The sequence below is a fragment of the Pteronotus mesoamericanus genome, unplaced genomic scaffold, assembly GCF_021234165.1.
Source record: "Pteronotus mesoamericanus isolate MK-2021 breed Mesoamerican mustached bat unplaced genomic scaffold, CSHL_Meso_final scaffold_507, whole genome shotgun sequence".
NCBI classification, from domain to species: domain Eukaryota; kingdom Metazoa; phylum Chordata; class Mammalia; order Chiroptera; family Mormoopidae; genus Pteronotus; species Pteronotus mesoamericanus.
The window spans coordinates 17794386-17806256 of NW_026555319.1; the positions used below are offsets into that span (position 1 = coordinate 17794386).

Genomic DNA, 11871 nt, shown 5'->3' on the forward strand with positions numbered 1-11871 from the left:
CTGCTGAACTAGAAGTAAGGATGGAAGTCAAGCACATGCCCTAAGGAAAGAAACTCTCCTTTCAATATTTGTCAAGTTTATTTGATCATGAATCATGATAATGCAGAGCAAGTGTAAGTACTGCATTTTAAAATATTTTCTTCATTATAAAGTTTTGGAAAGAATTGTTCAACCCAAAAAAGAGCTGTTAAATTCTGTACTAAAGGAAATATGTTAAAACTGTAACACTTATTTCTTCAGAGTGTGATATTTAAAAAAATTATCTAAGCTAATATGAGGCCATATGACAGTACAGTGGCCCATTGACCTAACATGACTGGTGTTATAAGATGACAGCCACATGGAGACAGGGACTCACAAGGAGGTCTCCATATGAAGGTGGGGGCAGAGATCGGAGTCATGTAGCTGCAGGCCAAGGAATCCCAGACATTTCAGGAGAACCTCCTTTAGCTGTGGAGGGTCAAGGAAGGATCCCCTGCAGGTATCAGTGGGACAAGCCCCACCACTCATACTGTGGACTTCTCTCCTCCAGGAGCATGATCCACCCAGTCTGTGGTACCGGATATGGCATCTCCAGGAAACTAATACATCAAACTATTGACATAACCATATTCCCCAGTCTCCACATGTTTTCATAATTCCTTTCTTAGTTTTTCCAGTCATTGTCATATCTGAGCTTATATTCCTACTTTTTTCAAATTACTATATTTATTTATGATTAATATAAAGTTTCCCCTTCTTGAAAATATGCAAACATATAATGATTGTTCGTAATTATTTTGATTGCAGGAACTAATACAAATTATGGCTATTATATCGTTCCCAATGTTGGCCAGTGTCATTATGCAGAGTTCATTGTGTTATTATCAACATACTTCTGGTCACTTCTTTGTGTCCTGTGAGTAAGGGGGAGATGCCAGCCGTTCTCAGTGGGAAGCCTGGGGGACATCTGTCCGGAGGTGAGGTGCTCACCAGGGGGAACAGGAAGTGAGTTTGCTGGACACAGTCACGGGAAGAGGAGAGACTGAGCAGGGCAAACCCTTCTCAACAGAAGCCCAGCAGGGCCTTCGCGTCTGTGTGAGGCCAGAGCGCCTCCAACTTTAATCTGCACAGGCACCTGCTGGGGGTCTTGCAGAATGTGGGTTCTGCTTCAGTGGGTCTGGAGTGGGGATAAGTCTCCCTTTCCCTAAAACCTTTACATACACGTTTAAATATCACTAAAATATTCAGATTGTCATAAAATAAGAAGGGGAAGACCTATGCAGTCAGAAACGGAGGAGAAATCTTGACAAAGACAATCAAGTCATTTGATTAAAGAAGAAACCCAAATTCTATCATAAAGCCACCTAAGCAGACAGCTGTAAACATGGTAGAGACTCCACATGACCTTAAAAACATGAGCAAATGCAAAAGGACACTCACCACAGACCTCACCTTGACGTGCACGGCGTGTTCCGTGTGCAGATCTAGCGCGGGTCACGGAGGAGGCGGGAAGCGTGCAGCCGTGAGCAGCCTGGGCGGTGACTCTGTGGCTGAGCTGTCCCTGTTCTCAGCTGGCGTGGGATCTACGCCACGTACAGCCTGAGCAGGAGGCACCATCCTCTGGAGTTCCCCTTACACAGTGGGGTGAGGTCTTGCTGGTTCTAGCTGAAGGGGCTATTCATCAACAGTGACAAAACCAGTCATGATGCCTGTTAACAGGTGTGTACACAAAGGCCTTGTCTCTAGTGTTGACTTTAAAAAGAATAATTCAGAATCCATTTGGAAGATCTCTTAAATCTAATAAGAATTAGCTCTCTGAATATTTTACAGATTACCAGAGAAGCAAATTTTTTTTTCATTTTCATAGGGTGTCCAATTCATGAACATTCACAAAGGAACACCTAGTATCAATACAGACCTGAACTCTAAAATCTCTAGTGGCTGCATATCATGAGCTATAAATCAACTTGGTGTTTTTTATATTGTAAGTCTCTGTATGTGGTATGATTACACTATGTTTATTTTTCACTACAGTCATTAGCAAATAATATAAGGATTACATGCAGTTCAAAATTAAAATAATATACATTTAACAGCTTTAGCAATAGATATATTTGCATTAGAAAAATAGAAAGGAATTTAGACTCATAGGACTATAAATGGATTTTATAAATCCACAAGTACTGTTTCTAAAGTATTTTTGGCCCTAGCTGGGGTGGCTCAGTGGATTGAGTCCAAATGACCAAAGGGTCATTGGTTCAATTCCCAGTCAGGGCACATGCCTAAGTTGCAAGCCAGGTCCTCAGTAGGGGGCCCTTGAGAAGTAACCGCACATTGATGTTTCTCTCTCTCTCTCTCTTTCTCCTTCCCTTTCCCTCTCTCTAAAAATAAATAAATAAAATCTTAAAAAAAGTGTGTTTGAACAGAATATATTTTCAAAATTCTATGTTACTTGAGAACTGATATAGTATGGATATTACTTAGCTAGGTAACCAGATGTTGGTAAAGGAAGGTAGCAAATGGAATCAGACATTGTTGAGCCTAATGGTCTTTGGAGATAAATCAGACACTGGGCCAGCTTTGCTAGGAAGCTTCACACACTCCCCAGGGAACCTGTAAGTCCTGAAAATGGGCAGGAAAGATCATTACTGCTCATTACCAGGGAAGAATAAAAACAGCAGAAGAAATTCCTCTGGAGGACACATGCCCAGTAGAGGCCAAGATGGCATGGTGTTGGGGGTGCTTCCACTTTGAGACATGCACAGCAGGAACTAAGATGGTGACCACATGGAGGAGTGTCCGGCCTGGGACAAGGATTGGACTGGACATGGGACACAGAACCCCGGGAGATCTAGGAAGTGGGTTGATTAGGGAGAGGATCTGTGCCACCCCAGGAAAGACTGGGAAGTTGATTGGTTAGTTTGAAAGGGTGCCTGGTCCTTCCCAAGCCCAAGATAATATACAGTGTTTTCCCATGTATAATGGGTACTTTTTTGTCCAAATTTTTGAGGAAAAATAAAGATGCCCATTACACGAGTATAATGATTACATACCGTAGGTATAATAATGGGTATAATAATCCTGTCAATAATGTGCACAACAATGGGGTATATATACATGGCAAATACAGTAATCCCAGTGACAAGGAATTTTTCTCCTCTCTCCCTCCTGCTCTCTCTCTCTCTCTCAGTAACATGTACTCACTCCATTCGTTCATGTGTCCTCTTTCAGAGCAGCCACATGGCCCTAGCAGCACCTGCCTTTAGAGTATCAGCTTTCACAGTGACAGGCAAGTGGACCTGCTTTCAGTCACAAGATGACTGAGATGTGAAAACTATGTCGTATGAATTTTATTGACAATCATATAATCACCTTGACAAAACAAATTTTGGTCACTCTGGAAACAAGTGAAAAAGGAGATAATCTCAGAAATTTATAAATTATAAATTCTAATGGAAAGGAGATTATCAAAATAAAAATGACACCAGATAGACGAAAAACCTCACTAGATGGGCTGAAGAACAAACTCACATTTAGATTGAATTCCAGACACTGGTGAGAAAAAAGTACCAAGTGTTCACAAAGACAGAAGAGCAATGACTGCGGTGATACCTGGAAAATAAAGTGGAATGTTCAAAGATTAAAACGTATTTGAAAGAAATGGGACATTAGCTCTGAATAACTCACACTATTGCTTTTATTTCTGAGGACGTCACCAGGGGGCGCTGCGGACCCACTTGAGGTGAACAAGGCCTGCAGTAAATTCCGATTCAATGACTGCAAATGCAGCAAGCTGACTGACTGGCTGCAGTTGTCTTTTACAGCAGGTGCTTCCTCCCAAGGGACCAGCTCAGAGCTGACAGGCACAGCAGCCGTTCTCCTGACGGCAGAGCTGGCCCTGGGCTGAGGACACACGAAACTGAGGGCGAGGGTGATAAGGAACTGAGATTTGCATCACGCATGACCCAAATACAAACCCTTCCTCCTAGGAGCTGAGGGAGATAAAAGATCCATCAGAGTGCCGCGTGTCAGCTGTGGGACCAGAGTGTCCTTGAAACGTTTGCACCATGACCTGGACTCCTCTCCTCCTCCTGCTCCTCCTCAGTCTCTGCCCAGGTTCATGGACATTCTAGAGAGCGGCTTTGGAAGGGAGCTTCTGCCTTCCTTCCTCATTCCTGATGTGTCTGATTTTATTTCAGGGTCCAGTTCTCAGGCTGTGGTGACCCAGGAGCCATCACTGTCAGTGTCTCCAGGAGGGACAGTGATTCTCACCTGTGGCCATAACACTGGAACAGTCACCAATGATCACTATCCATCCTGGTTCCAGCAGAAGCCTGGACAAGTCCCCACAACATTAATTTATGACATAGACAAGAAAAATGGATGGACCCCGGCCCGCTTCTCAGGTTCCATTATCGGGGGCAAAGGGGCCCTGACCCTCTCAGGGGCCCAGCCCGAGGACGAGGCCGAGTACTACTGCTGGCTGGTGTACAGTGGCGTACGGCACGGTGAGAGACCCAGATGGGGAACCCGGGCATAAACCCACCCTTGGCCCCACCTGGCCTATGAATAATCTCATGGTTTGAGGGTCACATGATTGTATGCTTCAGCTCTCCAGACAGAGAGTCCCACTGAGACAAAGAGGACAGGAAGGACTCTTTAATGATTTCTACGCCCTTTGAGCCCTAAACAGGAGGAAATCACGATGAATGATTTAGGAGAAGCTTTTCCAGATAAACTAGAGCACAATTATTTTCTAATTCACAGGGAACAGTGAGATCTGGATCAGCTGAGCAGGCCGAAGTCAAACGTGTATTGGCCAGAAAGAAATGGTCCAAACTATGAATTTTGCCAGTTAAGGAAAAGGGATGGAATCATCATTTGGTATACGACTAAAGTGTATTTTTCGTCACATTGGATTTTTAAGCAGTGCCATTTTATTAAGGAAAATCTAGGAAATATGGATATTACAAAGTTTTTTTAGAAAGTTCACCTCTTATCACTTGTATACTTTTTAGAATTTAGTGGATTCCGTCATTTTTCTCAATTGTTTCCAGAATTTTCATCACAATTCATGGTTATAATTGTATCATTAGTCTAATGAAATCATTTTTAATATGATCATAAGCTATTTAATGTTTCTTGGACTGTATATCAATATATACTGGAATAGCAACTTAATTATTTTTGAACGTAAGTCCTGTTACACTTGTACAGCATTTTAAATATCATAAGTTGTACAAATAAAGGCTGTTTCTCACTTTGTGTACATAAATCTTTTCTAATATAATAAACATAACAAATTCAAGAACTGTATGTTTAATTTAGGGGGACCGTGTACCTTGAATAACCAGGACCATGGATATGAGTCTCTCATTACTGAAACCAGGAGAGTCCAACATAAAACGAATGAGTGGATCACCCTGTTGTTGAACATGACTCCATGTGATTCAATCCATTTTATATTTCCAGCACCTATGCACAAGAACGCTCCAGTCACCCTGGCAGGGTGGCTCAGTTGGTTGGAGCATCATCCCATGCACCAAAAGGTTGGGGGTTCTATTCCTGGTCAGGGCACATACTTAGGTTTTGGGTTTGAATCCCAGTCAGGACACATGCGGGACAGGGGCAACCGTCCTATGTTTCTCTCTCACGTTGATCTTTCTCTCTCTCTTTTTCTCCCTTCCTCTCTCTCTGTGATCAGTGAGCATATCCTTGGGTGAGGATAGTAAAAAAAAAACCCTGCTGAGCTCTTAAAAATGAACTTTATCAGGGCTAATACAGATTTAAAAAAAAAACAAAAACAGGCCATCAGAGTTTTGCAGGTGACAAATGAAGAAGGAAAGTCAGAACGAACACACACACACACACACACACACAAACACACACACTCACACACATGTGCGCAAAGTGGTGGACAAAAGTAGGTTTACAGTTGGAGTATACAAAACAGTTTATTCTTGTATTACTGTTTATTATTTATGTATCATTTATTTACACTACAACTATATACTTGTATTTCCAGAATAGATTCAAGAGTAAATGAGAACACACAGAATTAATCAACAACAAAAGACATTTTTTCTCTGGCAATGTTATATCTTGATGGCAAAGACACAGATAACAGGCCAACACATGTGCAGTGTGGGATGGGGAACCCAGCAAGAGGCCCTGACAACAATTATAGCAACCAAATACATCCACCGGTAAGGGTCACCCAAGTCGAATTATTGCCAGGTATGAACTAACAGGGTTCTCTGGGAAACCTTGATCCTGGATCTTGTTACAAGGTGGTTATGCACCGCTCATGAACCCCGGGGGCAAGGTGGAAGCAAACTCAGTTATGAGATAATCCTTTAATATCTGGTAACATTGCATTTCATTGTGCTGTCTGGAGATCATTAGTAACCTAGAAAAATTGGTATCTCAACTTCAAATTACATAAGGGGATCTGCTCATTCTACTGCCCTGAAAAGTGACATTAGAAAGGTCCAGCTGTAAAAATCAGAGCCCTTCCAAGAGATCTGGGCGGGGAGAAATGAACTGGAGGATGTGCCTTCTGAGACCAATGAGACCAACGAGACCAACAGAGGGTGCTGGTGGACCGGGCCTGAGAGCTCTGGGCTCTGGGCCACCCAGGCTGAGAAAAGACTGTCTACTGGCCCTGGCACACTTGGGCAGGCAGTGTCCCCACTGAAGTGTGAGTGTCCTGCACCTGGTCCCCAGGAGCCACATGAGCACTCAACTCTGACTCACACAGTTGCCTCCTGTCTCACCCTCCTACCCTTGTGGATTCAATAGTTCAGGCCAGATTTACAGGTCAAGATAGATAAGCAATCACACAACAAAATTACGTTTGCTCGATTAAACGTGACCTACAGCGCTACGTGTGCACAGGTTAGGAGACACCTCAGGAGGGATTTTCTCAATGCCAGCAATTAGGCCTCAACCAACTGAGCTCCCAGCCTTCACAAAAATGGTCCAGATTCTTTTGTTCCCCTCCTCACTCACTGAACAAAGAGTTTCCCTTCAGGAAAAGTAGGAGAGTGAAAGGTGTGGGCATTGGCACCATCTTTTGCTTCTATCACCTGGCACGGGTGGTCGTCATCCACAATTCCTGCCACTTCCTACCCCTCCTTCCAGGTCCCTCGGTCAGAGGCTGCTGGCGCTGCCATCCACAGTGCCTAAGTCTTCATTTAAATGTGTTTAAATATATATATTAAGATGAGGTCAAGTAGCCCAAGTTCATTATCTCATTCTAGCAAATCAAAGGATCCTAACCCAACAGAACAGTATTGAATTTGAAAATTAGAAGGCAATCTCATTTAAAATCATAGCTGATAGCTACCTAAGTGACTCAACATATGAATAAGAAGAATCTATGTCATATCCACAAAACATATCTTGACCAACAGAAAGGATCTGGGCTAGTTTAGGATGTATGTGCCATCTCCGGGCGATGGCTCCGATGAGGGACCTGGAATTTGGGGGACAGCAGAAGCGAAGAGGCCAAGGTCAGCCTGCAGGAGCCTGTTCTCTCAGAGGTAAAAGCACCGCCCAGAGAAAGCTCCTCCTTGAGTCAGGCTGTGTTGCTCAGGATCCACAGGGGGCGCTGCTGTCTCCTTTCCTGCATGTGAGGGTCTCCGGGGGCCCTCAGTGTATCTCCAAAATCATGACTTTCAATACTTCCTAACTCTATGGGCATTGTTTGGCCATAAATTCCCTCCCAGATCTGCCACACAGGAAACATTTATATGCCCCGTGGGGCCTGGAGAAGTCTGAGACAGTCTGTATGCGTGGACGGCTCAGAGGTCCCTCCTGCTAATATGGCACCGATGTGTTCATGATGGAATATATGTAATCAGTGCATTAGTCCCTTATCTGCCATCAAGCCAGCTATTTCCATCTTACTCTTCTGTTATTTCTCATTTTTCAGTAATTTATACTGCCTTATGGAAATAGCTGATATTGTTTGTTTTCAGCCCTCTAATTCTTTCTTTTTCTTGTGTGTTAATACTTCCCCTTATCTCAAAATTTGGTACATATAAAATTACCTAAGTTTATACACTATCAGATATATATTTTATAATATTTTAATAAACAGGAAACATACTAGCAATTGCAAAATGGATACCAAATTATATTTTTATTTCACACTCTGAGGACCACCCATTGGGTGTGTTTATCTTTCCCAGTTCCTGGGGCCATTTGATCTCCTTGCTCGTCCCTGTACATCCTGACCCCTGGCCCCCCTCATCATCCCTTAGCTCCACAGCAGGGTGAGGAGAGAAAGGAAGATTTAAAATCTTCTATCATGTTCACACCAACGGGGTCACAGGCAGTGTTGTTCCCATTTCTGATAACAAGATGCATGTTCCTCCTTTGCTATGACTGATGTTGTCAGATATCTCACAATTTCGTGGTGGCACTGTGATCTTTTATCCTTAAAACCTGTGATTACATTGAAGGGTCATACAGTTTCGGCTTCTTGTAGCAAAGGAGACTTGCCAACCCGAGCCCGGCAGTCAGGCTGAGTGTAGGCACCCTGACCCCCCGGTCCTCCCAATGCTCCTGGAGACAGGTTACAAGACATTGTCATTGGCAGAACCCTGTCCCTTTGCACACTAGACATTTGCTTCGTGACTTCCCAGGCGTCTCACGTCAGGAGGGAGAGGTGACTGCTCCGCTCCTCCTGAGAAGATGAGTGGGGACTTCCCTGAGGAAGGAAGGACTTGTACATGGGGTTGCGGTTACAACTGGGATGAATCAGATCTCTGGGGCCAACAGAAGAACCACCCCCCTGTCCCCATCTCATCGTTGGGCCCTCAGCCGTTCCACCCAGAAAACAAAGTCCTGAATGAGGCCCCTGGAATCATGATGAGGCTGATAAGGAGAAAGAGGGACTGTGTGAGGTGCCAGCATCTGCCTCTTTCAAGAAACCCCCAGGGGACATCAGGATGACACTGGGGCAGGACAAGAGAGGGGAAGCTGATTTGCATGATGCACCTCTTTTTCCTAAAGGGTCTGGGTGGCATGAAAAGGCCCCTAGGACACCACCCTCCAGCCCAGGAGCCTGAGGAGGCCGCATCCTGTGTGTCCTCGCCATGGCCTGGACGGTGCTTCTCTTCCAGCTCCTTGCCTATGGATCAGGTAAATAAAAAGGGACGCTGCATCCTTGGGTGGGACGCATAAAATTTGGAGGGTCTCAGAGTGACTTAGTCACCCATAACAACCCCTGTCTTTCTCCTGTTGGGTTTAGGTGTGGATTCTCAGACTGTGGTGACTCAGGAGCCATTGATGTCTGTGTCTCCAGGAGGGACAGTCACACTCACCTGTGGCCTTAGCTCTGGGCCAGTCTCTACCAGTAACTATCCTAACTGGTTCCAGCAGACCCCAGGCCATGCACCCCACATGGTCATCTACGACATAAACAACCGCCCCTCTGGGGTCCCTGAGCGCTTCTCGGGGTCCATCTCTGGGAACAAGGCCGCCCTCACCATCACGGGGGCCCAGCCAGAGGACGAGGGTGACTATTACTGTTCTATAGATCACGGCACTGGGGGGAGCAGCTTCGGTTATGCACAGTGGCTCAAAATGATGAGGAAGTGAGACAAAAACCCCCGGGCCCAGAGGTTCCGGCTCTGAGCCTCACTGAAGCGAGAAGCTCCTGCACAGGCCTCTGTAAGGAGACTCCTCTGCAGTCAGAAATGTCCGTGGAAGGAGGTCGAGCAGCACAGTGTGACCAGTGAGGGCGCGGGGCGTCCCAGGGTCACTTGCACTGATGGGATGATAGAGCCCGACTCCCCATCCCCACAGGGTCACAAGTAAATTTTAACAAAATAAATATTTTTAGCTAAAAATCTCATTTCCTTTAATCTGTTGTGTCTTGGTTTCTACTCACACAGAACTCTTTATTTCTGATACATCTGGTCACCAAATGTGGGGGCTCTTTCTTCAAGGCAAGTAATTCTCTGTGGCACCTGCTGGACGTCCCACAGTATAACCCCGTTCCACCACGAGCTGCCTGGAGACGGTGTCAGGTCCGCAGACGACGGGCTCTGCCCCATGGGACTGCCCGCGCTTCCGGTGCCTGTCACAAGCAGGGCGTCCCCAGTTTGGCTCACTTCTTGGCTGTAACTCAAAGGCTCCCATGGTCCCTCCTTTCGTTTCAATTAACTTGCTGACTCCACCTGAGCCCTTGTCCCTCCCCGAGGAAATGGGGAGCAGGTCTGAAAATTCCAAGCTTCTAATCGTGCCTTTGTCTCTTTAGTGACCAGTCGTCATCCAGGGGCCCACCCGGAATCACCTAGTAGAACAAATGGTTGCCTGCCACCCAGGAACTTTGACGGGTTCAGGAGTCTGTGTGAGGGTCCAGGGACCGAGACCAATATACACTCTCCATTATCTCACAATACTGTGTTTGAAACTACAAATGATGACCAAGGCAGTCATGGTCACTCATGTTAATGCCACAAACATGAACCTTGTGTTACCTCTTCAACATGCCCACAGACTCAGGACTTTCAGCCTGATGTAGGACACTGTGCCCTTAGTCACCCTCCATGACTCGTGACTCCATGACTGTCAGTAGGTTTTCCTGAGCCCACAGGCCCTGACGATCCCCCGCACCCCGTCCTCTCATACTTTCCTGGGCTCTCCAACCATCAGGATGTGGACTGGGCTGGGGGACATCAGGAGCAGGAAGTCCCCAGGATGTGCCTGTGTTTTCTCACCCCCATGCAGCTGTTGATGAACGCAGATCCCAGGTCACCTTCTCCTGCACAGGAAGCCGCAGACACATTGACAATTACCATGGCAATGTCCCCAAGGGCTCCCAGATAAAGCCCCCACATTTGTGACTTAGAAGAGCTGTGAGGAGCTGTCCAGGGGGTTGAGCCTCATTCTCCGAATTCAGTGTTGTTGCCAGAACCTCTTGACCACCTCTGGGCTCCAGCCCCCGACAGAGGCCGACTATCATTGTTACAGGGCTGAATACCAGCCCAGTGCCACAACGGTCTCCTGTTCTATGGGGACAAGTGATCGGTCTGCCCTCCACGCCCCTGCCTGGTCCATCAGTCCCCTGTCCGTGCCGATGACCAATACCAGCTCAGGATTTTGCTTTGGCTGTCACTTATTCTATTAATACAAAAGGGTTTCCATCTCTCAAAACTTTTTATCTTTATGGTGTCAATGAAAATATCTCTGTTGGGAAATAGTCCTCCCAAATCAAACAGAATTGCTTTGTTTTTAGAGCAAAAGAGCCCGACAGTGCTGAGTGGGGTCAGGAAAGGCCTTCGTGCAGCATGTAGGCCCCAGAGAACCAGGAGGCCCTTTACGCTGCCGGCAGAAGCGGTGTTCTTTCACAGGATCCTGAGAAAAGCATTTCTCAAACTCACACATGGGAGGCTGTGGGGTGACGAGATTTATTCAATAGGAGGCTGCCGCTGTGACACAGCTCTGCCTATCCTGGCATGGAAACGTTCAACTGTGGCTTCAGCAAGGCCAGAACAAAGGCCAGTATCCAGTGTTTCTGTTTCATAGTATCAGGGCCCTCCTCTGGGCCCTGATTGGCTGCCAGACCCACATGTTGCTATGGAAAGAACACGTGAATGAACTGGGTGAGCACATGTTACTATGAAAAGAGAGAGAGAAAGAGGACTCTCTTTCCTGCTTTATGCATCTCAGGCTTAGAAAGGACCGTGCCTTTTTTAAGAAGAACCAGTCAACTTCCCGAGCTTCCATGGGCTTGCTCTGGACCAAGCTTCTAGTCAATCTTGGCTTCTGTTGCACATGCCTTATAGAAGCACCTACATCCTCCAGAGAGTGCACGCCCCCCCCCCCCCAGTTCCTCAGCTGTAAGTGCTCCCTACTGGTCTCTTGCATGTTTCC

The 11871-nt window shown here is 46.0% G+C and overlaps 1 gene segment (V, D, J or C); it reads left to right on the forward strand.

Annotated features, from left to right (window-relative positions):
- The first annotated feature begins 9061 nt into the window (after window positions 1-9061).
- Window positions 9062-9591, forward strand: LOC129087234 (immunoglobulin lambda variable 8-61-like). The segment is given in 2 exon segments: window positions 9062-9132; window positions 9242-9591. Coding segments are annotated over 2 exon segments (396 nt in total).
- The last annotated feature ends 2280 nt before the right edge of the window (window positions 9592-11871 follow it).